The sequence below is a fragment of the Lissotriton vulgaris genome, chromosome 8 (assembly GCF_964263255.1).
Source record: "Lissotriton vulgaris chromosome 8, aLisVul1.2, whole genome shotgun sequence".
Taxonomy (NCBI): Eukaryota; Metazoa; Chordata; class Amphibia; order Caudata; family Salamandridae; genus Lissotriton; species Lissotriton vulgaris.
In genome coordinates this window covers 474,887,710-474,914,760 of record NC_141696.1, presented here as the reverse complement: position 1 = coordinate 474,914,760, position 27,051 = coordinate 474,887,710, and the positions used below count along the sequence as shown (strand labels likewise).

Below are 27,051 nucleotides of genomic sequence, written 5' to 3'. Positions count from 1 at the left end.
CTCCCTCACTCTATCTATCTATCTATCTATCTATCTATCTATCTATCTATCTATCTATCTATCTATCTATCTATCTATCTATCTATCTCTCAATCACTCTATCTATCGCCCTCACTCTATCTATTGCCCTCACTCTATCACCCTCACTCTATCTATCGCCCTCACTCTATCTATCTATCGCCCTCACTCTATCTATCTATCGCCCTCACTCTATCTATATATCGTCCTCACTCTATCTATATATCGTCCTCACTCTATCGCCCTCACTCTATCTATCTATCTATCTATCTATCTATCTATCTATCTATCTATCTATCTATCTATCTATCTATCGCCATTCGCCCTCCCTCTATCTATCTATCACCCTCCCTCTATCTATCGCCCTCCCTCTATCTATCTATCGCACTCACTCTATGTATCGCCCTCACTCTATCTATCTATCGCCCTCACTCTATCTATCTATCTATCGCCCTCACTCTATCTATCTATCTATCGCCCTCACTCTATCTATTGCCTCACACTATCTATCTATCTATCTATCTATCTATCTATCTATCTATCTATCTATCTATCTATCTATCACCCTCACTCTATCTATCGCCCTCACTCTATCTATCTATCTATCGCCCTCACTCTATCTATCTCTCGCCCTCACTCTATCTATCTCTCGCCCTCACTCTATCTATCGCCCTCACTCTATCTATCGCCCTCACTCTATCTTTCGCTCTTCACTCTATCTATCTATCGCCCTCACTCTATCTATCTATCGCCCTCACTCTATCACCCTCACTCTATCACCCTCACTCTGTCACCCTCACTCTATCACCCTCTATCTATCTATCAGCCTCACTCTATCGCCCTCACTCTATCTATCTATAGCCCTCACTCTATCTATCTATTGCCCTCACTCTATCTATTGCCCTCACTCTTTCAAACGCCCCTCTATCTATCTATCTATCTATCTATCTATCTATCTATCTATCTATCTATCTATCTATCTATCTATCTATCACCCTCACTCTATCTATCGCCCTCACTCTATCTATCTATCGCCCTCACTCTATCTATCTATCGCCCTCACTCTATCGCCCTCACTCTATCACCCTCACTCTATCACCCTCACTCTATCACCCTCACTCTATCACCCTCTATCTATCTATCAGCCTCACTCTATCGCCCTCACTCTAACTATCTATAGCCCTCACTCTATCTATCTATTGCCCTCACTCTATCTATTGCCCTCACTCTTTCAAACGCCCCTCTATCTATCTATCTATCTATCTATCTATCTATCTATCTATCTATCTATCTATCTATCTATCTATCTATCTATCTATCTATCTATCTATCTATCGCCCTCTATCTACCTATCGCCCTCACTCTATCTGTCTATCTATCGCCCTCTCTATCTGTCTATCTATCGCCTTCACTCTATCTATCGCCCTCACCTTAGAATAGATACCCCAGCAATACCAACCCCGGTGGTGGGTCTACGAACCAATAATCACACCAGAAAGTCCTGGAGGACGGAACGGCCAAAGAAGCCATCCCTCCGGACTTGGCTGTCCAGGCAGTAGTGTCTTGCGAATGTGTGCAGCAAGGCCCACGTAGCTGCCTGACAAATGTCCTGCAAGGGGACTCCCCGACCCAGGGCAGTGGTAGCCGCCGTGGCCCGAGTGGAATGGGCCTTCAGCCCAACAGGAGGCTCCTTCCTTGCCAAGGAGTAGCAAGCCTTGATACACAAGACGACCCACCGAGAGATGGTCCGCTTGTGTACCGCCCGTCCCTTCTTAGCGCCCACGTAACCAACAAAGAGTTGGTCATCCACCTGGAACTGGCGTGTGCGATCCAAATAGAATGAGAGCGCACGTTTTGGGTCCAGACGGTGGAGCCGCTCTTCCTCCTTTGAGGGATGCGGAGGCGGAAAGAAGGTGGGCAAGGAATGCGCTCGATGGCCCCCTTGGCCAAGAGGGCCGTAACTTCCTCCTGCAGAAGCCGCAGATGATCCCCCGATACGCGGTGGTAATGCGGTGGCATGGCATGAGGGATCGCCTCGAAGGGGAGGGAGTAGCCCCTTCGGACGATTTGCAGCACCGACCTGTCCGATGTGACAGTGCGCCAGTGGGAGTGGTGATGGCGAACCCTGCCCCCCACTGGTGTCACATGAGCCTGAAAGCACGGACTAGGAGGGTTTTGAGGCGGATGCTGCGGGGGAAGGTGTGGACTGGCCTCGCCGTTGTCCCCAACCGCTTCCACGGCGATTTCCACGGCCGCCACCGCGTTGGATGTTAGTCTGCGGTGCGTGGCTGGCAGCACATGTGGGGGCGCCCCTTCCTTGGCTACGAAAGGAGCGAAAGGCACCCGTTTGCTGATGCGGGCCGAGGGGCCCAAGGACTTGGCCGTAGCCCTGGAGTCCTTAAAGAGCTCAAGCGCATGGTCTGCCTTGTCGCCAAAGAGGCGACGGCCATCAAACGGCATGTCCATTCGTGTATTCTGGAGATCCGTTGAAAAGTTGGCGGACCTCAACCAGGCGTGGCGACGAATCGCCACCGTCGTTGCCATTGCCCCGCCCAGTGAGTCAGTGGTATCCAGTCCACACCGGATGGAGAAACGTGCCGCATCTCGACCCTCCGCAAGGGCTTGGGCCAGTTTAGCCTTGACCTCCGCCGGGCATTGTGGCAGCACCTCCGCGACCGTATCCCACAGGGAGAGGGTGTATGCTGTGTTGGAAGACCGCAGTCCCAAACTAAGGGAGGAGAATATTTTCTTTCCATAATCCTCATACCTCTTGGATTCCCGATCAGGCGGAGCCGACGGGAATGCGGTCTGGGAATTAGAGGCCTGGATGACCAGGCTCTCAGGGGTGGGGTGGGTGGACAGGAAACAAGGGTCGCCCGGGGCCGGGGGGTGGCGTCTGGCCACGTTCCTATCTACAGGCTGGCCTGTAGCGAGCCTGGACCAAGTGCCCAAAAGAACGTCAGTCAAGGCCTCATTAAACGGCAGCAGAGGCTCAGTTGAGCTTGACTGCGGTTTAAGGACCTCAGGTTAGTCCTCACGGCCGAGACGGGGAGCTCAAGGCCCAAGGCCTTGGCTGCCCGCGTCAACACCACACTGAAGGTTGCCCCCTCCTCCGAAGCCATGGTAGGAGGTGAGACAAAACCAGTGTCTGGCGAAGTGTCCAGACCACTGGCATCCCCAAGTCCACCTGTCCAGTCCTCCTGGGACTGACACTCACGTGTCAGAGGGTCCTCAGACCCCTCCCAATACTCCTCATCACCCATCTCCTGATAATCAGGGTTATCAAAGGACGGGGCCGGTTCATTGAAGTAGAACTCCCCAAGCGGCGTTGAGAGCGGCACCCAGCAGCGCCGCTCTCAACGCCGGAACCGGGTCGAGGGAGGTATTGGGGACGGCGCCGCCCGAGGACGGCGCCGGAGGTGACATCTGTGGAACCGGCGCCGGTGAGGTCGTCAGGTCGACCGGCGACGATCCGGATCCAGAAGCGGATCCAGTGGGGCCCTGCGGCGCCGGGCCCGAAGGCGCCGGCGGCGTCGGGGCCAAAGCACCCGCCGGCGTCGGGGCCAAAGCACCCGCCGGTGTCGGGGCCAAAACACCCGACCCGCTAGGGCCCTCAGACGGGTCCGCTGGGCCGAAGTCACCGCGGAACTCGCCGGAGGAGTGAGGGACCTCAAGGCCATGAGGAAGCGCTCGATCTCCTCCGGCGTCGCTTGCTGCCCAGGGACTGGAGGGTATGGGGCAGGTCGTGACGCCCGCGACTCCGACGGAGCCACGTGGGCGGTGTCACCCGAACCCTCGGCCGCATCGCGCAAGCGTCAGGGGAGTCCGAAGAGCGATGACGTCTCTTCGGCTTCTTGTGCTTACCGGACGATGACTTTGACCCGGAGGAATGATGTCGACTCCCGGAGCTATGATGGCTCCGCCCCCGCGACCGGTCCCTCGACCTCCGTCCGGACCGGGACCTCTCACAATGCGGGGCTGACTGCCGGAGCTCGAGCCGCTGGCGGGACCGCTCCCGCCTAGCCTTCGAAGTTAAGGCCCAACAGTCGGAGCAGCGTCATGATCCACGCCGAGACAGTGGAGGCACCGACGGTGAGGGTCGGTGACCGACATCAGTCGGTCGCAGTCCCCACAAGGCTTAAAACCTGGCATCCCTATCGGCACCGATCAGAGTCGAAGACTCGGAAAAATGATCAAAAAGATCTCAAAAAAGTTAGTCAAAAAGTGACTAAGGTACCACTTTTTCCGGATCTGCGCTGCTGGCACGGAATAATGAAGAACTGACGTCAGTACGCGGAGGCGGCGTCTAAGTACTCCGACGACGTCATCACGGCGCCCACGACGCCGACGACGGACGCGGAGCCGCAGATGGCGCCTACCGACGCGCAAGGGTACTGCTACGCAAACATTTCCGGATCCAGTCTGACGCCTGGGGATATTCTAAGGTAAGGAATCTAATACTAACCTGTTTTTTTCAGATACATCATTTTTTAAATAGTAGAACTATATGATGAAGTTGCAAACCCTAATTTTTGAGAATCGCAGGTTTTGCAACTACAAAATACCTTTGCAAATTAGGCCCTTTGTTCAGAGCAGCCATGAGACATGCTTCTATGTAAAAAAAAAATTTAAAAAAGCCTAAAAGCCTGCTAGCTTGGAAGTTAGGATGTGAAAAAAATACTCCGCATTTCTTACGGCCACCCTAGTCAACATGTGAGGAACACGCTCAAGTCTTCTCATTCACCACTATTCTATGGCCTAAGTTCTCAACACCAACTCTCTATGTATCTTCTGCGCATAAGTGACACCTCAGTACTGCTCTCGGGCCCACTCCATCCCACTGGCAGAATAAGACAACACCACTTAGCCAAACCTGTTATCAGAAAAGATGAGTCAGAACAGCTGGTACTTCAGGCCTTGGTATTCCAGGACCGAAATGTCCGGTGCATAAATGTGATGCAATATTTTCTTATGTGCCTTACTTGTTTACGAAGTGCTCACGTTCGAGCACTTTATAGAGACCAAGTCGCACCAGAGGCATAGCTATCAACGGTGCACCAGGTGCAGTGGCACCAGGAGGTGAGGCAGGCCTGTTGCGTCCCAATTCTACCTGCTTTTTTACAGCAAACCAGAAAATGGTGGTCCACTTCCTGGTGTGATGCTCCATCCCACGCAAACAGAGAACCAGAGCGGGAGGAAGGTCATTCTCTTACATTACTCCTAACACGTGAAACTGCCACTTAATTCACATCAGACCTCTGCCATTCGTTTTGAATTTTGCAAGAAGCTGAAGAGCTGGCTTTTCAACTAACTAACCTACCATAGGCAGGGCTAGGCACACACACGTTCAGCACATGCACTTGTGGGTGATAGATACCACGCTTTACAAATACACACACAATAACATTTTCGTGGCTTGCTTTAGAGCCAGCAAGAGATCATACAAAGGCAACATAAAATACAGTAGTTTATTGGAGAACAGGAAAACATGACCAGATGAGAAGGTGTCACGATCAGACGTTTTATTTCTTTAGGGTTTTGGTCTCAACTCTTTTTATTTGGATCAAGATTTGAAAATCTAAAAAAAGGAAAAAGTCCAAAAGGACAAGCAACCGCGGTCGCACAGTCCGGGAAAGGACGTTGCCTAGATTCTCCGTTCCAACAAAGAAGGGACCTCCTCTGATTAATTAATAAGACTGGCCTCCAACAGTGCACTTTTTTTGATAGACATCAATAATACATGTTAATCTCGTTATGGCATCTGAGAAAATACTGTACATTATTTTTTTTTAGACAAAATATTTTATTTCCCACTACTAATGTCAGTTTTTTTTTTTGTTTAAATTTTTTTATTGGGATTTGTATTGTCATGATACATCATTGTATTACGATGATAACATACATAATGTCACGTGAACTCAGGCAGCATATACATAAAAAAAAACATACCTTATGGAGCATCCATCTCGTCGTGTATCTCATAGGTCAAATTTCAAACATTCAAAGATTGTACATGGATCCCCCGTTCAGTGGCCTGATGTACTTTTCGGTGTGTCGATCAATGCCATGTGCCTTTGTGTGTGGGTTCCCGCGAGGGAGTGGGTTGATATAAAGTCCCCCACTCTATCCCCGTCTATCACTTTGGTCAATGGCCATGTTTACGTTCCCAATGTGTAGAAGCCAACTTTTCCGTGTTATAGGAAGAACTTGAAACAATGAACTATGGGAGGGGTAGGGGGAATTGGGGGGGACCTGGGGAGTCCACATTTATAACGCCGTGTAGTCGGTGTCTGTCGCGTGATTGGTGTCAGTTCATCTACAAGATGTTTGTAGTTTCGGAAGTGGGGGGCTGAGGATGGCTATGGTAGATTATGTCTCCTGCCATAGGTCTGGGTGTTAGTGTAGCGGGGCCCTCTCTCCGGGCCAGATCTCCATCTGATGTGGTTACTGGGGGCACATATTTGCTCTCACTATCGGGGACAGGGGCGGAGTCTGGGATTGGGATGGCGTTGCTCCGGGTGAGTCGTCCTGTTGTCTCGCGCATGAACTGAAACAGGAGTTGTGCCCATTCCATAGAGATGGGGTGTTTGCGAATCCCTTTCACCTCCTCCCCCCGCAACCGATTTCCTCTGCTGCCCCCCTTTTTTTAACTGCCCCTATCCAGGCTGCCTCAGGGGGTCCTGCCAGCGCCCTCCAATGCATGGCTATTCCTCGTTTCGCTAGGAGTATGGCTAAGGATGCAAACCTGCCCTGCACTTTTTCTGTCTTCCGCCTGTGGAAGATTCCCAGGGTGCATGCCTCCCATGAGGTAATGTGCATGAGGTGTACAGTCACCCTCAGAACCCGATGTATCATACCCCAATATAGTTGGATTGTGGGACAGTCCCAGAACATGTGTTTGAAATTTGCCTCCAGCAGTTTGCACCTTGGGCATGCGAAGTGTGTGTCGGGATAAAACCGGTGAAGCTGATGCGGTGTTAAATACGCGCAATGTAATATATTGCATTGAATGTTTTTGAATTGTGTGTTTCTTGATACTTTCTATGGGTACTTCAGAGCCTTCTCCCCTTCTTGGTCATGCAGCACCCGCCCTATTTCATCCTCCCACTTTTGGCACAAGGCCTGCAGAGGGGCCGTGCATAGTTCCCTAATTGCCTTGTAATGCCAGGTGACTAAGTGCCTGCCCCTGCCCATACGTAGGATTGTGTGGAGGACCGGGTGTGTCGTGGTTCCCCTTCAGTCAGATCCCAGCATTGCCGGGCCCTGTCTACTAATCGTCGGTGCACTAGGAATTGTCCAGGAGGGAGATCATAGCAGTCTCTCATTTGGACATACGTTTTCAGATGCCCATCTTCAAACAGCATTTCAATCTCTGCACCTCGTGCTCCGTCCATATCCGGAAGGCTCTGGATGTGTAGTAGTTCTCTCTCTGTGGAAATCCCACTAGTGGGAGCAGTGGGGAGTGGAGGGGTATGCCCCTTGACAATCGGTGTATACGCATCATACATTTGTGGGCTATTGATACCTGCAGGGGGTGTGTCCGTGTCGGCCTAGTGCCCGGTATCAACAGTCTCCAGATGGCTGGCAGGGTTACCCGACCTTCGTTAGGAAGTGTCTCCTCTACTTGGCGTTCCACCGTCCAATGGGGCAGCCACTGGAGCTGTGCCGCTAAAAAGTAAGCTTCGAAGGAGGGGGCCCCTAAACCCCCTTGCGTGGTCGGCAAGTAGAGGGTGCGAAACGCTACCCTGTGTCTACCGCCTCCTAATTTCAATGTCAATGTCATAAGTAGTGTGTCCAGCTCTTGAAAAAAAGAGCGCAGTGGTATCACTGGAAGATTTGTGAAGGAGTACAGCAGTCTGGGTACCATTATCATTTTTGCTAATGCTACACGCCCTATGGGGGCCAGGGGCAGGGACTTCCAGAAGGCTACTGCCGCACCTAGTCCCACCAGTGTTCTGAGGTGGTTTCCCTCGTAGAGGTCTTCAGGTGAATGGTATAGTCTCACCCCCAAATATATGGGTGTTGCAGTATTCCAATCAAGTGTCTGGGGTCCTATCATGACCTCCAAGGGAGCCAGGTGTGGGCTAAGGGGGTAGAATCGTCGATTTACCCCAACTGACTAAGTCCGGAGACTTGTGCGAAAGTCTGTAATATTTCCCAGATTGGCGTGAAGTCGTTTGTGATATCCCGCACATAAATCAGGAGAACATCTGCATATAGAGATATGCTATGAACCGTGCCTGCGATTGGGATACCCCAGGCCTCACCCCTTTGTTGTAGATGGATGGCTAAAGGCTCCACTGCCAAGGCAAAGAGAAGGGGGGACAATGGGCACCCCTACCTCGTACCTCACTCCACCCGAAGTGGGTCTGAAATATATTTACCCACTCTCACCCTGGTGGTGAGGCCCTTATAAAGGAGCTGCGTGTATGCCAATAGGGTCGGGCTAACCTGCATCTGCAAATAGATATGGCCATAAGAGTGTGTCGAAGGCCTTTTCAAGGTCTAAGATTAGGCAGACGGCCCATGGGAAATAGTCTCGTGCTCTGTCCTGTACATGAAAGAACCTACATATAGTCAGCGATACGTTGCGTCTGGGGAGAAAATCGTTCTGGTTGGGGTGTATCAGTTGTGGAAGAACCTGTATGTACCTGCCCACCAGTATTTTTCCTAAGTTCTTACAGTCCGTGTTGAGCAAAGTTATGGGTCTATACGAGGACAGGAGAGTGGGATCTCTGTGAGGTTTAAGAAAAGTCACCAGGGCAGACTCTCTAAGTGAACTGGGTAGGATGCCTTTGTGTCGCTCTTCGTTATATACGGTTACGAGGTGAAGGGCCAGCTGCCTCGAAAAAGCGGCATAGTATTCGAGGGGGAAGCCGTCTGCTCCCAGTGCCTTTCGGCGCTAGTGCCCTAATGGCTTTGGCCACGTCTGTTCCCACTACTAATGCCAGTTTTGTTCTCTTGGACATTTCCACTCGCTAAAATACCAAGCATTAGGCACTGCGGCTTACCGCACTTGTGATGTGCTAATCAACAGGTAGTCATGAATAAAAATCTTTTAACTTACCCAAGCCATGAATATAACTGCACTGTCGCAAAGAATATCCCACCATTTGTAAAGACCTACATGTTCCCTCCACTTCCTTGATCATACACGTGACACATACCAGTGATGCAGTAAACCAGGATCCGTTGTCATATAGTGCACAGTTGTTCTTTTTCGACCAGTGCGACAGCTAACCAGAGAGCTAGGAACTCACCAGGGTTCAAAGGTCGTTTGTCTTTTGGAGTGTGAGGGCACCGCGGCGCTGTCTGTGGGCAGGGCTGGTCCTCGGTTACCCACGCTGTTTTCATGGAATGTTCCCTCTGGACGTGGAGAGGGAACTGAGGGGGAAAATAAACACAACATAGTTTCAGTACATGACAACACTGTGTGCGTCTTAGCCCTCTATTTTTTTCTTCCCCTCCCCGAGCAAAAGGTGTTGTATTATTTTGATCAGTTCAAATTTAACAGTGTCAAAAACTCATTTTAAGAGGAATCTCCTCTAATTTGAATGCACAGGTCGATCTACCTGGTATAGTTCTATTCTGCTGTCAGAAGAGAGGAGGTGTGTTACTCCTCTGGACTAAAGCACAGGTAAGCACAGTTTTCTCTTTTCTGAAAAAACACCAAAACAATGTCTGAACTTGGCAATGTCTGAACTTAAATCAAGTAGACATGTTCTGGAGAAACTCCCCTCCCCACCACTTCCTACAAATACCACAAATGAATCCTCAGATCATGATAAAACCAATGGGCGACAGAGGCACGACAAAGGTAGGCATTTGGGAATAAACTACAGCAGCACTGGGGCTAGTGGAAGACAATCTAAAGATGACTACGAACCATCTAGACGTGACAAGATAGGGCTGTAGGGGCAAAGAATAATTCTTGTTTGAGCAAGCACAGCTCTAGGTCAGGCTGGGATTAGCACAGCTCTAGGTCAGTCTGGGATTAGCACAGCTCTAGTTCAGGCTGGGATTTCACCTTAGTTTTTATTTAAAGAGTAAATGTTTTGCTTTGAAACACGCTCAGAACATATTGACGAAGTGAATTAATCACGTCATCCTTACAAACCGTAGAACTGGGCTGAGTATGTAAAATTACAGCAGCATTTGAGATGATTGGGAAGAGAAAGAACACTTTGCAGGCTCAAAGCATCTCACTTCAATGACCATCTCATCACTGATATGTGATGCACACCGCACTCAGCCATCTGTATCATCAAATTGTATATAGGCATGTGTTAACAGAGGGATATATCTCGATGGAAAGTGCAAGCAACCACACGTGTAAAGCCACTGCACAAGGAATCCATTGGTATATACATTTAATGGATAACTCAGAGTAAAATCCCACCAAGCACCTTTGAACGCACTCCAACTGCATTATGAAACGTGTGATATCCGCATATATGTATGTGGTATGTCTATAGTGGGAACCTAGCTGAAAAGCATAGAGGAGCTCGACACAACCAGAAGCTAAAGATACATACAGTAAACGAATTGTTGGCAGGGTTTCTGGATTTGGACAGCAGAAGTAGACAAATGCACCACGATTTCAAGTCTCTGAATAGAAGCATAGAAAAATTACAGCACGTTTTTCCACATTGGCCAACTCAATTATAAATCAATGATATGACTCTCATAAACATGTTCACTTTTAGGAACATTCCAGCGGAGGCTCGGCGGGGGAAGGTATCACTAGTTCAGCCTTAACAAATCACTATAGTACAACAATATAAACACTCCTGTTTCTCTGCACTTTGTTTGGCCTCTGTTGGGTGAGAAAAACTAATCACAAGATAGTTGGTCCCTGAAAAGTAGTTGTTGTGGATTGGAAAAGGTGTGTAAGAGTCCTATGTTGAAACCCTGTCTCCCCAGAGGAAGGTTCAACGTCTCAGGGAGATAGGGATTGGGGCTCGGCCTTGAGGCTTCTTTCTTCTTTTCTTAGTGACAGGGCCCAAACTGTGAAATTTGGCCCTTTCTATTCAGCCTCAAAATCCCTGTCTTGTGGTGTGTCTCTGGGCTCCTCCCTGAGCCCAACACTCTTTAACATTTATGTTGCACCTCTGGCAAAGGTTGTTAGATCATTTGGGCTAGAGGTGTTGTCCTATGCGGACAACACCCAAATTATGGTCTCCATATCTCATAACATCAGGGACTCCATTTTAGGCCCTGCATGCAGGCCGTTTCCTCCCGGATGGTGGAAAACTACATGAAATTGAACAGAGACAAGACAGAGGTCCTGATCTTCGGTAGTAATCGGGACATCTGGTCTACTGACTGGTGGCCTGCCAGCCTAGGTGCCTGCCCTTGCCCGGTCTCTCATGGAAAGAATTTAGGGGTTATTGTTGATAATTCACTCTCCATGGATCGTCAGGTTATTAGGACTATTTCCACCTGTTTTGGTATCATTAGGGTCCTTTGAAAAATTGCTCACTTTCTTTCTTTTGAAGCACGGAATCAGACCGTGGTGGCACTGGTAACATCCAGACTGGACTATTGTAATGCCCTTTATTTGGGCATTAACAAGGGTCTAGTGCAGTGTCTGCAACTGGTGCAGAATGCTGCAGCTAGGCTGGTGATGAATCTCCCGAAATTTCATTCTGTCACAGTCTCCATCAGGTCACTACACTGGTTGCCTCTTGACCAAAGGATTTTTTTAAGTCCCTCTGCCTGACTAACAAGGCCTATTATGGCTTAGGTCCTGAGGGCATCAAGTTGATGTTTCAGCGGTATGTTCCTAGCAGACCACTTCGCTCCTCCAATAAAAATCTTCAAGCACTTCCTAAGTTTAAAAAGTCCAGATGGGGAGGTAGAGCCTTCTCTTTGACCGCGGCCAGGCTGTGGAACTCCCTCCCGGAAGAGCTTTCTGGTCAGCCTTCTCACTCCATCTTCCGCAAAATATTAAAAATCTGGCTTTTCTCACATACTTCAGGATGAGCGTGCTGTCTAGTCTGCTTCCCCTCTTTAGTTTGCTGTAGCGCCTTGACGCTCTTGGGCTTAGTTCGCACTCTATACGTTCTATACTTACTTACTTATTCATTGTTCTGCTGTCTTTAAACTCAACAATGGCCAAAGTGCATAAAAGACAGGAGCGATTAGGTCTTTGTGCTACAGTTATTTGCTAAGCCTGAACTAGTGACATTGAACCTCCCAAAAACAAACCATTACTGGATTATTGTTGGTTCAAAGCCTTGACAAAGTCAGTGGCTTGCACACCACAAGAGATGAAATGTGCTGGCTGTTACTCTTTGTCACCGACAAAAGACATGCAAAAGATTAAAAATATGTTTTTATGCTGAAATTCGTCAAGAGTGCCTCATTTATGATCACAAGTATGCAGCCCAATTATCAATGTTATTTACCTACATTGACATAGTATTGATATGAGGTGTTTGCATTCCATTGATTAACAGTTTACTCAGTTGTATGATAGGAGGCCCTATCCATGTTCCAAGACATGCACACCAACTAAATGTATTAATTTGACAATGAAATTAGAAATCCAGGCTTTGGGGTCCCACACCAATACCATAGTGGAAGGCTGTTGGATGTCCTGGAGCTTCTGGCCTTCTGGTAATGGTGAAAGGAACACATGAACATTATTCAAAGGACTGACTGAGTGGTCAACTACCTTCAATTCAGTTGTCGGAGCCAACTGGAGTGCAAGGAAGGACTGGGTTAGTACCCAATTGTTGAGGTTGAATTCAAGTGCCCATATCTTGGCTTCTACAAACCACAATCAAGATGTTCAAGTGAAAGGGCACTGACTGCATTAGTGCCACTCACAAGGCTAGCAAAGATATGAGTAATGCACCACATTCATAACCAGTGATACCTCTGAAATGTTACAGAAGGTTAGTTCCAAGCATCCCCACGTTTTGCTCAGAGTTACTCAACAGGTGACATAAAAGATTGCCACCACACAGGGGCACTAGTGTTCATTTCACTCTGACTGCAGAGCCGTAGAGGCACGTCTGAAGTCAGAAGGGTGTAGTCAAAGCTGTAGGTCTTGGCAAACCAGAAGCACCTAATCTCTGACTTCCAAATGAAGCTTTGCAAAAAAGGTACTTCCGAATTTACCCCACACATGGTCTTGCAAAAGGATCCCCATGCTGGACTTGCAATGTCTGCAGCACATTTGATGAACCTTTCAGATGCCACGCGTCAAGGGCCTACAAACATCCTGCTGGCCCAGAGTGCCCAAGCCAAGCTTTGTATACAATACGTGGCTACTGGAAACTGTTTGGAGCAATCGTAAAGAAGTTTCCAGGATTCTCATTACAGTTATTGAAAGAAACCATCCCTGCCTTCACAAGTGGATGCCTCAGCAATGTGGAAGTAGAGATTCGAAACCTAAGCTGAACCAAATTCCTTATAATGCGGGCCTGGTCTCCATTATCAAAACAAACATCTTGCCTTCCTTGTCCTCATGTTCCTGTTGATAAACCCATTTGCTTTGGACTTCTGTCTTTTCCGAAAACTTTGCTGCACTTTAGTAGGTTGGTTATGGCCTCTCTGCTGGCAACACTATTCCTGTTAGGCTTAACCTGTTGACAACCCTGCTCCTTCTGGATCTCTTAATTCAAAACCTTCCTATCTAACTTGTGAGTCAGACAAGCACTGCGTAGTTCTGTGGGACAATGGTAAAAATGTTGTTGTACCAATAACTGGCTATGCGGTATTTCAAAAGATAGCACTTTCATTCCTGTAATCATCTCGTAAATATCCATGCATCCACATTTTCAATTATATTTTTTGTTTATTTTAGGCAATTTGCACGCCTGAGCCGCTGAATGATCACATCTCTCATTTTTTCATACCTTCTGTGCTAATTCTAATATATCTCCAAAATGGCAGTAGAACTGCAGCCTTGCCTTGATCAATCAGTTTATACATACCATTTCTAAACTCACCATTGACAAGCAAATACAAGTGATTGATTTATTTCTGCGCAAGGTATTGTGAACACACGTTTGGAATTGAGAATTGATAGGGGATAGAAAGACCTGGTCAGTATTAAACCCTGGAGTTACTTTGGTCTTCACCAATTCCTACTGCTTTAACATATTTGTCTACTCTTGCCTCCTCTCCTGAAGCACCTTCTTTATCTTCCCTTTTCCCCCCTTTTTATTAGCTTGTGCAAATCTCAGTGTCTCAATTGGCCAGAAAGTTTACTTAGTATCCTTCAACCGCTTGATCTGGAGAAGATGCGTCTAATGGAATCATCCAGCAACAGGTTTCCCATCTGAAAAATGCTCCAGTAGAACCAATTGTACAAGAAGAGGGCCTAAGGATTTGTAACGCATAACTTATACTAAGACATACTGGACGGGTCATTCAAATTATTCTCCAGTCTATCAAAATCCTAGAGTTAAAGTTTTTCAAAAGTCACTTCATTATCATATACATCACAGTGGATGTTCAAACTTCATAATACAGAAACAATAAATAATTGAATAATTCCTACATTATTAGAAACTATAGAATATGAAATAATTAATAAATGCAATGACCTTAGTAAGTTAAGATACACTTTCATTGTCATCAAATGATTGTGTATTGTAAATAATACTGAAGTATGGAAAATGTAATAGCACTGAAAGCCTGCATAAGCCACTGTCGAAATTCAAGGATATTGTTCATCCACAATTAGTTGAAGAATTGCTTACTTTCCTAGGACACCAGAGCAGTGATTCCGATGGGTGAGTTGTTCCATTAAAATAAATCAAAGCAGAGGCAGGTTAAACCAAAGATAGGCCTATTCTTTTAAATGAGAAATATTGAATTGGTTTCTAGCTTGATTGCTTCGCTTCACTGTTGAGGTCCCATTTCAGCATACCCCATGTTTAGATGGGTGTCTGTGAATGTTTGAGTGAGACCCAGTTTTGTCTTAACCCTTCAGCTGTGCCCAGTAGTCATGCCTTTAAGACTAAATTAAAGACTTTCCACATCCTTTATATATGCTTGCAGATCTTTGCAAAGGTATCTTCTATGAACCAGAACCCTCCGGAAAATCTTCTTATTGCAAGGTACCAACCTTGACATTCAAAAGATCTTTTGGTAATTCCACTTCAAGAAGCAGGTCATCATAATCATCGCAACAGTAGGCATAGTATAGCTGCAAGAAATCCAGCACACCTGGTTCCAAACCAAATACAACTTTGAATCTTGTAATTTCTTCTGGTTTAGAGGCCTTAATTTATCTTATTTATTCATCAGCTGGATTTCAGCCTCCACCTTCGTAGCAGTACTCAAATCAGATCTGTCATGGCCTTTACATGAAGTAAGGGAAAAAGCTGCCGGTACCAGTCACAACTCCACTGGCGCCACTCTCTGTGCCGTAATTGGTGTCAGACATGACAACTTAAAGGTTACCTGGAGCAGGAATGGTGCTGACACTGAAGATGCCTAGGCTGGAGGACACCCAAAAAAGTATCTTAGTTTGCAAAGGTAAGCACTAACTTTAATGGTGACTTTATTCTGAGAGAATGATCAAAGGATTGGAAAGGTTCTTACCATTCTCACTAAATTAAACAGATGAGATTAATAATGTTTGTGACAGAGTGGTAAAAAGACAGAAATCCGATGGGGAGTTACAGAGTGCCAAAGCCTGGGAGGAGTCACTTGAAGGTAACTAATTACATTACATTGGTTTCCAAGCTGAGCCACTGAATGGCAAAGAGTAGATTACCTCCAAAGAGTGTGTTGGCTGCCAAAGAGTTAGTTCATCTATCGGCTAATGAGGATGGTCATATAATCACAGTGAGATTAGGAGGAACAGGTGGCACAAGGTACAACCTCCAATAGTTAACACTTTTAAACACAAAGTTACAGGGCAACAGTGACAATATGGAACATGCATTTTTCTTCTGAGTTGGCTACCCTACGCTATGAAACCAGATCCAATTTTTCTGGCTAAAGAAGCATCAAACACGTAATGTGGCATGCCTCATCATCGGCTTCCTACCCCACCCTCGTAAGATGATACTACCAGGGAAGACTCATCCTCAAGTTTGTGAGCGAGTTCTTAGTTGAAGAATGATAGCTGGATGTAGCAGGGAACCACATATTAAAAATACCTTAGGATAAACTGGAAGGACTGGAAGGGAGGATTTGGTGTCATACATAGGTCAAGGTCAAAAGTTTTATTTGCTTTGGTACTCAGCTGAGGACCACAAATTTAAAACAGTTTACAAAATATATACAGATTCAATACAATTTTAAAAAGGATTTTAAAAATTTATAGAAATTATAACAAACCCATTCGTCAGTCGGTCGTTTACATAATGCTAGTAAATTATTAACTGTTGTAATATTGCATTTCTGGTATATCGGCTTAAGATATCTTGCGCGTGCTTTGACTACGGTTGCATGAGGACAAACAAATAAAATATGCACAATATCTTGATCACCGCCAAAACAGAGTTTACAGATGGGGGAATCTCCCGGAGACCATTTAGATGTAACAGTGGAGACTGGGAGAATGCCTAGGCGCAACATAGTTATGGACCTTCTTGCTCCATGTGAAAGGGAGAGCCCCAGGTATGGTCGTAATTGCTTATATTCCAATGACTCTATGTAAGTTTTGTACGTGGATAACTTACTACAGTGCATGAGGTCAAGATCATAACTTAGTCTTGGAATAGAGCATTTCAAGAAGAGCTTTAATTGGGGTTTTGTCCATGATGACAGAATATTTTCAGTCAGGTTCGCTATTTTAAATGCTTCAGACATGTTTTTAGAGAAGATCAGTTGCCGAGAATCTGTTTTAAATATCTCAGTCTTTAACAAAAATCTTAGCGTTCCTTCCTTAGCGTGCAGAATGTTATACGCCCATCGAATAACGTTTGCCATCGCTGTTGCATATGAGCTTGTCAAAGAAAATTCCAATCTCAGAGCCTGTACAGATGTAGATGTAGAAACCTTTAGTAGTCTTTTCAAGATCTTTCCTTCAGTAATGTCCATAAAGGACCATTGTTTTGTAGGTAAATGTTCAGTTGCATAAGACAGGACCGAGGGTATTTTTACTTTATACACCTTGAGTAGTGAGGAGAAGTGCCTACTTCCTGTGGCAGTATACATTCTAGAGAGTGCCCCGGCGTGGATTTCAGATTTTTTCTTTAAATTGTTTATGTGTTTAAAATTTTGTAAGTTCTTAGTGAAGATCCTGCCAAGGTAAGTGTACTCATCTACTTCCTCTACTCTTTTCCCGTCAAGGTTCCAGTGGTATTTAGCGCTTTTTTTCCGGCCAGAAAACGCCACTACTTTTGTTTTTGTTAGGTTAGGGATTAAAAAATGATCCTTCGAATAAATATTTAAAGAATCCAGTAAATTTTGGAGACCAAAAGGAGTGAGGTCTAACAGAACTATGTCGTCTGCATAGAGTAGCGCGTGTATGCTCTGAAGGGCGATCTTTGGTGGCAGGCTTGAGCATTTTTGTAAATATGATGGTAGGTCGCTCAGATACAGTGAGAAAAGAATTGGTGCAAGAAGACATCCTTGTTTAAGACCATTCGACGTATTAATTGATTGCGTCAGACCTTTTTCACTTCCCATTTGTACCTGGGACCAGGTATTCGTATGTAATTGGATTATGATTTGCAGCAAATTTGCAGAGATCCCCAGTCTTCTCAGTTTTTTCCACAGCGTTGGTCTATCCACGCGATCAAACGCTGTGGAATAATCTATAAAGGCAGCATACACTGATTGTGATTTATTCCCAACGTATTTATCGAGGATAGTCTGAAGTACGGAGATGTTGTCTGTTACCGAGTGATTAGGACGAAAGCCAGCCTGATACTTCGGTATTATTTCATTCGAGAAGCACCAGGCTTTTAATCTGTCCAGTACCTCTGCTGCAAATATTTTACCTGCCGCATCCATTAAGGCAATCTGGCGATAATTACTAGCAACATTTCGATTCCCTTTTTTGTATATAGGGATTATTGTACTTCCTTGCCACGATTTAGGAATTCTCCTAGTACGAAAGATAAGGTTAAAAAGTGATGTTAACATCTGGCTCCATTCCTTAGGATTAGACTGCAGAACTTTAATCGGTATCAGGTCAGGGCCAGACGCTGAAGTGCTCCTGGCATTTCTGATATGAATTTCAATAGAATGTGCTGTACTTTTTTCTATTAAGTTGCTTTCCAGATAAGTTTCAGCAACATTACTGTCGGTCTCAGTTGGGTTCGCTTTATAAAGATCAGTTAGATAGTCTTTCCACTCTTGGGGTGGTACTGGAATGGCAGTTAGTTTCTTTTTACTTCCAGTTATTTTGGCTATCAAAGACCAGTATTTTCTTTGATTGTACTGTTTCGCCGCCTCTTGAATGTCCACCCAATTTTGGTGTCATACATAAATAACAATTGTATACCCTGTGTGCGTAACAAATGTATGTAGTTAAAAATATAATATGTTGTTTGTTCATGCTGTTATTGACACACAATGGCATCTAGGCCCATATGTGTAAATTGTGCGATTTCCTACTGAGAAATTTAGCGATCTCCTAACTTGCGATTACCTAATAGTGAATGCGATTCCATAGGAATCACTATTAGGAAATCGCAGATTACATACATTCTATTTTACGATTCCCAAATAGCGATTTCTACAGATTCGCTATTTGGTTTGGAATCGCAAAATCGGAATTTTGTACATATGGGCCAATGTTTCTATTCGTTCACTAGGGAGGAGAAAGTGTTGCTTATGAATTCAATGGGTAGACCCCTAATTGAGAACAAGAATTACAGGTATGCAACATGTCCTTCTCCTTTACAGGATCGCCACTGATAATCACCAGGCCATCTCAAACATTAGGCAGTGGCAGAAAAAGAAAATCCAGGATTTAACCAAAGTGATTTCTCAATGAAGCTGGTCCTAACTGGGTCTCTGCTCTGGAATCCGAGACAAGACAGTAGTGTTTTGTGAACGCAATGTAACTGCTTTACAAATCTCTGCTATAGGAATCTTCCTCAACAAAGTGGTGACTGCAGTTTTTCTGCTAGGAAATGGAGCTTTGGGCCAACTTAGTAAGGATCTATTTGCTTTTTGATAACAGAGCACTATACAAGAAACACTCCTTATGGATATGGATATGGACACGCGAGTATGAAAAGCTCCACAATTTATAAATAGAGAGTCAGATCTATCAATGTGTTTTGTATTAGGAAGACAGAACTTGAGAATCGTCTTCAAATGGAGACTATATAAAGACTTTCCAGCTAGACAGCCAGGATGCTGAAACTGTAAGAAAAGCAATAGCCTGGTTAACATGAAAATTAGGGCTACCTTGGGAAGACATTTTGGGAGACCTCATGACCACCTTGTCCTTATGGAAACTGTGTGGGGAACACAAGTCCTCAATCACACGAGTCTTGCATACAGGCATGATTACTGCTAAGAAAGCAGTCATCCAGAAAATATACTGCAAGACTGGCCTATGAATAGGTTCAAATGGGGGACCTATAAGCTTTGAAAGGTTCCCAAGGAGTTGCCAAGGAGAGAAGGTCTCATCACTGGAGGATTTTTTTTTAATGCTTTCTGTGAAGGCTTTAGAAATAGGGACCCTGAAGAAAGAGTTTTGTGCAGGACATTTTCTGTAAGCAGTAACAGTACCAAGATGCACTTTTTAATGATGAGATCTCGAAACCCAGAACAGAGATGGAATGACTGTTTCTTCCTGGCCATTTGAAAGTTTAGGAAGCTCCAGTGGACATGCATCTGGCTTCGTTTAGGATATCCATGCAGTCAAGTGGAAAGTGATAAGATCTTCAAGTTGTATGAATTTAGGAGCAATGTCATCAGATTTAAGGATGGTAGGAGTGTAGGACCTGCCATTTTGTACTTGTGGAAGCGTCATTGCCATTTTGACGCTGACAGAATTAGCCTGGAACTGGTATAATTTACTTTGATAATCACTAAAGGGTAGCAGGAGAAACGTGTACAGAGACATTTGTGACCAGTCAGTCAAAAGGACATTCCCATTCGACCCTGGTTGGTAGACCTGAAGGTGAAGTCAGGGCATTTCTTGTTTTCTGCATTTGCAAACAGGAGCAGTTGCACATACCACTAAGTGTCAAAAACATAATGAAGCACTTCGTTGTTTATGACCCATTCATGAGTCTCACTTCCTCAGTTAATCCTCTTCTGCATTTTGGACACCAGAATATAAAACACCTTAGTTTGCAATAAGCTACATCCAAATTTCTAGAACTTCGAGAAACAGCAGTCTAGATATCGTTCCACCTGCTTATTCAGATAATTCATTCTTGTTTTGCTAATTCAAACAAATTGATCCTTAGTGCATGAAGAAAAAAATTGAGCATCAGAAGGACTGCCTTCAGTTCCAGTAACCCAAACACCCTTATAGCTGGAAGGAAAGAGTTGCACACCAGAAAGACTGCTCTCAGATCCAGTTAACCAGCTCCATCTTCACTTGAAGATAGGGCTGGTTCCACAGTCTGTTTTTCCATAAAGTTGCTGGCCTCTTTTTGAGGTTTTTCTAGTTGGAAATGGAAATACATCTTTTGCAGTATATTCAGCACCCATCTGTCTTTTGTGATTCGTTGCCACTCTTGTAGGTGTTTCATGATACTTCCCCAACCAGAGCGATGAACAGAAGAGCAGAAAGAGGGGAGTCACTGTGTACCTTTGGCAAGACCTTTCCCTCTGGCCGTTGGCACTTGTCAGCCACCTTTACTTCCAATTATTTTTTTTATGTTGGTACAATTTCTGTAATTGTTGTTGTGGCTGAAGATGTTGATGCCAATGAGGGTTTTGAACCCTCTGTGGAAATTACAACTAGTCATAAGGCCTGTGGTGCTTTTCATGCTCACGTTCCCTGGCTTCAGAGTTTCCAACTCGCACTGCATTTCCTCATCAGCATAGGACCCCAAAAATGTGACACCAGATTATTATAGGTTTACATTTCTGCTGTGTTTCAGGTTTTAGGTCTGTGAGTCTAAACAAGCATGAATGTCACATGGCTAAAACATGAAGGCAGCCACGAGCTACAACGTCGGCGGATTCTGCAGCCTTTCTTATAATTTGGTTTGAAACCATCATCTGTTCCATCAATATATCTAAAAACCTTCCCTGGTATTAAAAAAAATGTTTTGATGAAACAGTTGTGTTCTACAGGGATCTAGCATCCATGCCTAGTAAAACTGTTGCTCTGGCAGCTTTTATGGTAATAGCAAATGTGCGACACTCCTTTCTTCCAACAAAGTCCATGCAGTCACCTTTCTTTTCAGGAGGGACTGTAGAATGACATTTCCAAGCTGCAGAAACAATGATGGAATCTGGTTGCATTTCAGCCCGTAAAAAAGAGAGGATCCGGATCCAGAGATTTGTATTAATCTCCACTTTAGTGGGAATCGCTTTGGTTGAAGCAGGAGTCAAAAGAATGTCATGGCATGTTCCAGAAACCCAGGAACAAGAAGTCATCGCCTCACTGTTGAACAATGACAGAGCGTCTCAAAAATCATCAAAACAGATATTGTAACAATAGTAAGTTTTGATGCCCCTCTAATTGATACTTCACTGAAGGTGTTGAGGATGTCAATGGAGGATCCCCTGAATTGCGCAGAATCAGTCAGCGTTGGCAAATGTCTACTTCAGCTGAAAGAAGAAGCAGAAGACTGTGACATCTGTGGCGCCAAGATGGAAAGTGTGACTTTCTTCTATTTAATATATCGCTTGTGACTCTAACTGGAGGACAGGATGCCAGACATGGCACCGGGAGCTGCACTGCAGTTTTTGGTGAAATCAGCACTGGCGGCAAAGAGGTTTCCGGTGACGGGTACTTAAGAGTTGAATCTCCAGGAGGAGCTGGAGATAATACAACAGAGACATTACTTCACAAAAGAAAAAGTACGCTCAGGAATCTTCTGAATCAGAAGTATCAGGAATGCCTTTCCTCTTCAGCTTACTGATCTACTCCGTAGACAGGTTAAGAGATCTACCAACATCGTGGGTGGTGTTGGTTGCGGCATTGATTGCCTTGTGGTCCTTTATGTTGAGTGCTTCCCAGATTTTAACGTTGTGTGCCACAATGGTGAGCAGGTGACAATTATCCCCGTCCTTGACATTGACCGTGAAGAATAAGTTACTTACCTTCGATAAGGCCTTATACGTTAGAGTCTAGATCTAGCCGCAGATTCCTTACCTTAGAATTATCTCCAGGGGCCAGACTGAAAGACTGAATCTGGGAAATTTCTACAGTAGTACCTCTGCACGTTGGTATAGGGTATCAAGTGACTTCATAACAAAGTTGTCCACCAGATGTGATGTCGTAAGAGTCCATTTAAGCCCTCGCCTGACGTGCTAAAGCCAGTTTCCTCCGCGACTACTTTCCGTGCTACAACGCAGAGCCACGTATAGAAACTACTATGGAAACAGTGTGTCAAAAAAGAATCCTGTTTTTGAAAGTATTATTGGTTGTTTGGTGTGTCTTATATTCTTTTAACCAACGAAAAGCACGAAGGTGCGTAGAAGGGATCTGGAAGAAAAGGAGAACCAGTTTGCAGAGCAGGGAGGATGGGTGTGTCGGTCAGGAATCTGTGGCTAGATCTAGTCTCTACCAGATAAGGTGTTACCGAAGGAAAGTAACTTAATCATATGATAGAGACATCTAGCCACAGATTGCTTACCTTAGAATAGATACCCAAGCTATACCATCACAGAGGAGGGTCTGCAAACTGAATACAAGAAATACCCACGACTAGGCTATCTGGTCTGCATAAAAAAAAGAGAGACCGCTTGTCAGAAGAGACCATGAGGAAGAAAACATCCCACCAGAAAACTCGGAGATAACCCTGTATAGAATGAATCCGCAGCAGTGCAAAGACATGGGAGAAAATGCATGGCAGACGAACAAGACAATTGGAAAGAACACTTCGTATAAACCTAGCACTACAATGCCCCCTGGAAGGGCAACCGGTCCAAAATACTGAGGAAAAAGGCTAAGGACAAGAACGAAAACTACTGGGTCAAGCTCCCAGCCATAAAAGTAGGCAAGATAGAGGGCTCCAACCAATAGTTGATAAGGGCTGATAAAGCATTAGCCAGTAATAGTAACAATCATGGCTATAGACCACAGTAGGCAGAGGAAACACTTATTTTTTTGGGGAGTTTTATATACCGCGAACTAGACCCGAAGATATTAGGTATCAGAGCACTTTACATGAGCACCAGTTTCGTTACAGATGGACACATTCATTTTTTTGGGGCACGGGAGAGATTAAGTGGTTTGCCCATAATCACAGGATGTTGAGCGTCGTTGCCGAGACTCGAACCCGGTTCCCCAGCTTCAAGCTTGCCGTAAGGTCACGGTTACATGCTCTCCCCATGCTCTCTGAGAGAGAGAAGGCTTTCTGGGACAATGTAGCATAGAATGCCAAGAAAAGAAGGTATAAAACACAAATAAATAAAATAAATAGTGAGATATATATATATATATATATATATTGCTTTGAATCTCCTTGCCCTCTGGTTCCCCACCGGCAGAATTCACGGCACAGCAGCAGGTAAGCTTTTCACAGTTCTTTTATTTGTTTTTACGCACCATGTGCAAAATTTCGTGCAAAATCGGACGGCCTACGCGTTTCGGCTTCACTAGCCTTCCACTGGACCATAGAGTCCTGATGTCTAGACCTTCTTTTTAAACTAAGTGAGCGTGCCCTTCTACCATTTCTATTGCTCCTCTAGACAGTCAACCTTATTTACACACTACGGCCAAAAGGTGAACGCCATTTTTTTTGAGTGGTAAAAACGAAATTCTTACTTGTTTCAAAACATAATCAAAATATTTACAGTGAAGTACATGTAAAATCATTCTCGATTATTGAAACAAATTAATGTGATGTTATTCAATGCAGCATATTATCCAATTTTTGTTCTAGTGGTTTTTTAGCTTCTCCTTGTAAAGTACACAAATTTCATTTTTCAAATTAAAGTAATTTCATATTGTGAGTTTTAACACTACATTTGGTATTTGTGCACTCAAAATTTCCTAGATTATGTACACTATGTACACTATCTACAATTAACTGTAACACTTTTCAGGTTCCATGGTTTCTAGATAATGTTATCACATCTGATGTAACTGTAAAGTACATTCAATTCAAATTCTATATCATAGATGCAGTCTTTACATTTTTCATATGGTAGCATTTGTGTACGATCAATTATTCTTATTCTTTTCTTTCTATTGTATGAGTGCATTATTTACCAAACTCACAGCTGCAATAATTCATCTTTCCAACTTATAATTCATTACCACTCAAGTTCTTGGGACTAGTTAGATCACTTCTTCTCATCATATTTACATCTATATACATGCAGTCAATTGGTTCTGGAAATTCATATTTCATCTTATTTTCTTCTTCTGATGGTTTAGTCTATTTACAGATGTACATATATTTCTGCATCTTGGTTATGTCCATAAGGGTACTCCGTTCCCATTCCCAGAATCATTCTCGATTCTAGCTTACGTAATTGCATTGTGCGATCTCCCCTTCTTTGTGAAAATTTGCTGATTTTTATTCCTGAGTATTTCAGTTGGCTACAGTCACTTTCATGATATTCCTCAAAGTGTTTGGCCATTGGATAATTGGGGTCCTTGTTCTTTATCGCGCGTAGGTGTTGGAGTATCCTGAGTTTTAATTTGTTGATGGTACTCCCTATGTACAATTTCCCACAGGGGCACACAAGTCTGTAAATTACGTACTTCGATTCACAAGTGATGTGCTCTGTGATTTTCGCAGACCTGCCATTATATATATATATATATATATATATATATATATGTATATATATATATATATATATATATATATATATATATATATATATATTATAGGTATGAACATAAACGTATACAGAATTCACACTGTACAATAATAGGTGCCCAATAAGGGTACATTCAACATCCCCAACGGCGGCCATGGGTGGAAGGTGAGACAACAGCAAACTGGAAACCAGCCACATGGCCCAGCTTAAAGGGAGATGGTGGGGCAGAAGTACACACCCCAGAAAACCATAGGGAACAGACAGAAACAGCACTACTGACAGAACGATATGATTAGGTAATTGAGAGACAATTGAAAAGAAAACTGCAGGGGAGAAACAACCCCACTAGAATAGAGAAATAAAGAACCACAATAGAGGACTGGAGTAGGTACTGAGGTGGACTGGCCCAACACCTGGGAGGTCTATGCACACAACCAGGCCACAGCGTAAAAGAAATTAGTATTGGAAGACCAACGTCAGAAAACGAAAGACCAACCAAAAGGCCAGTGTAAAGATGAGAAGGTACAGATAGCAAGGCAGTGCCCACAGCCTAGGGAACAGGGAGGCCAGAAGCAAAGGAAAGTCCTCGTATGTACAGGGAACAAAGGGGTTGAGGATACTGGCGCTACCCAGATTCATCCCCGGTAGCCTATTAGTACAAGGTAGACAAGGCCCCGGGGTGTGAAAACTGTAACCACGCTCGCAAAAAATTGAGTAAATGCCCCAGAAAAGAATCCTAAAAGATCACAAACCTCTGTAAAATACAACCCAGAGTGGACGGGCAAGGAACCCATGTTCGATAGGAACATAAGAGGAACATTCGCCATATATCCCCAAAAAAAGGGAGGAAGGCACACCTGAAGAACGGCCAGGCCAGTAACGAAACATTAGGGTTGGCCTTGGAGATGTCATGGAAACAGCTCAAGTCAAAATGTGAAAGCAACCGCGGCTTCGAGCAAGGCAGAAGCGGAGGAAAAAACAGGCCAAGCAGAGGCATAGAAAAAGTAGGGAGGCCAAGTTGGCCAGTCATGCCAAGATTCGGACAAGGAATGGCCACAAGGAACGTAAGAGAGAACAAAAGAGGCCGACAGGGACTCGTTTTGCCCGTGTATAGCGAGAACTAGCACTAGAAGCACTAACACCTGAAGTGAGAAGGAAGGAACACCATCCAGGAAGGACGGAGACAAAGAACGGTAGGCCAAGAACCATGCCCCATTCCTCGCATCTGCTATCGAAGAAGGGCACCAAAAGAGTTGAAGGAAAGAATCCCCTGGCCAGTGAAGAAATAAACACTCAATAAGTGGGGGAGGGGCAAGAAGAACCCCTGTGCACCATCTGCTGACCTGAACCAGTGCGCCAAGCACAGCATGAGGAGTTCCCTATATAGGGTATAAAGGCACCAGAAATATATTGAGGAATAGCCAAGAGGCATACAGACTAAGTACCCTGTCGGACAGCGAACAAGGCAACAGTGCATCCCCACAATACCATAAAAACACCCCAATCAGAACCTGGGTAGAAAGCAAAGAAGGCCAGGCAGCCACAGGCGTAGACACCAACAGAGTGAGAAATTAAGATATGTCCCAGAGAACAACCAGGGACCACAACCTGTCATCGACCGGGTAGAATGCAAAAAGTAAAATCATGCCGGGGCAGGGCACCACACGAACAACATGTGGAGGGACAAGTGAAAAGAAGAAGCCAAATAGCACAGCCCTAATACAATCCACACATAATGGAATGCAAGAGACCGTTCCCAGCCCGAACGAGTACGGGTGAAGAAGACGACTATATGGCAATCAGGTATAACGGTTTCAATCCACTCTGACTATCCTGAAAACGGCTTTAAGCAGAATAAGCTTGAGAGCCAAACTCATATTGACCATTGAAAGGCATGTCCACCAAGGCAGACTGAACAGTCTAAAAAAAGCCAAAGGTATGTGGGCAGGCACGCAGTGGAGAGCCACCGAAAGGGCCATGGTTCGTTCAACAGAAGAAAACAAGTTACTTACCTGTAACTTTGGTTCCCCAGTATTGGTAACTTTCATAGATTCCCATGCTTTGTATCATTCCCCGTCGTCGGACTGGGAGTCTCGGTAATAAAAAATATCATAGTAGTAGGTACAAAAGAGAAAGGAAAGGCCTAGGCCTCATTCCCTTTTGTAACATATCAGCCTCTTTTTGTAAAAGAGA

At 44.8% G+C, this 27,051-nt stretch overlaps 1 protein-coding gene across 2 annotated transcripts in view; it reads right to left on the bottom strand.

Annotated features, from left to right (window-relative positions):
* Nucleotides 1-27,051, bottom strand: part of CDKL5 (cyclin dependent kinase like 5) — a 1,270,306-nt gene that overhangs the window by 48,250 nt on the left and 1,195,005 nt on the right. For both annotated transcript variants that reach the window (XM_086934269.1, XM_086934270.1), the window contains exon 16: nucleotides 9,279-9,402. In XM_086934269.1, coding sequence (XP_086790395.1) covers nucleotides 9,279-9,402 — 124 coding nt within the window. The remainder of the gene's footprint in view (nucleotides 1-9,278; nucleotides 9,403-27,051) is intronic.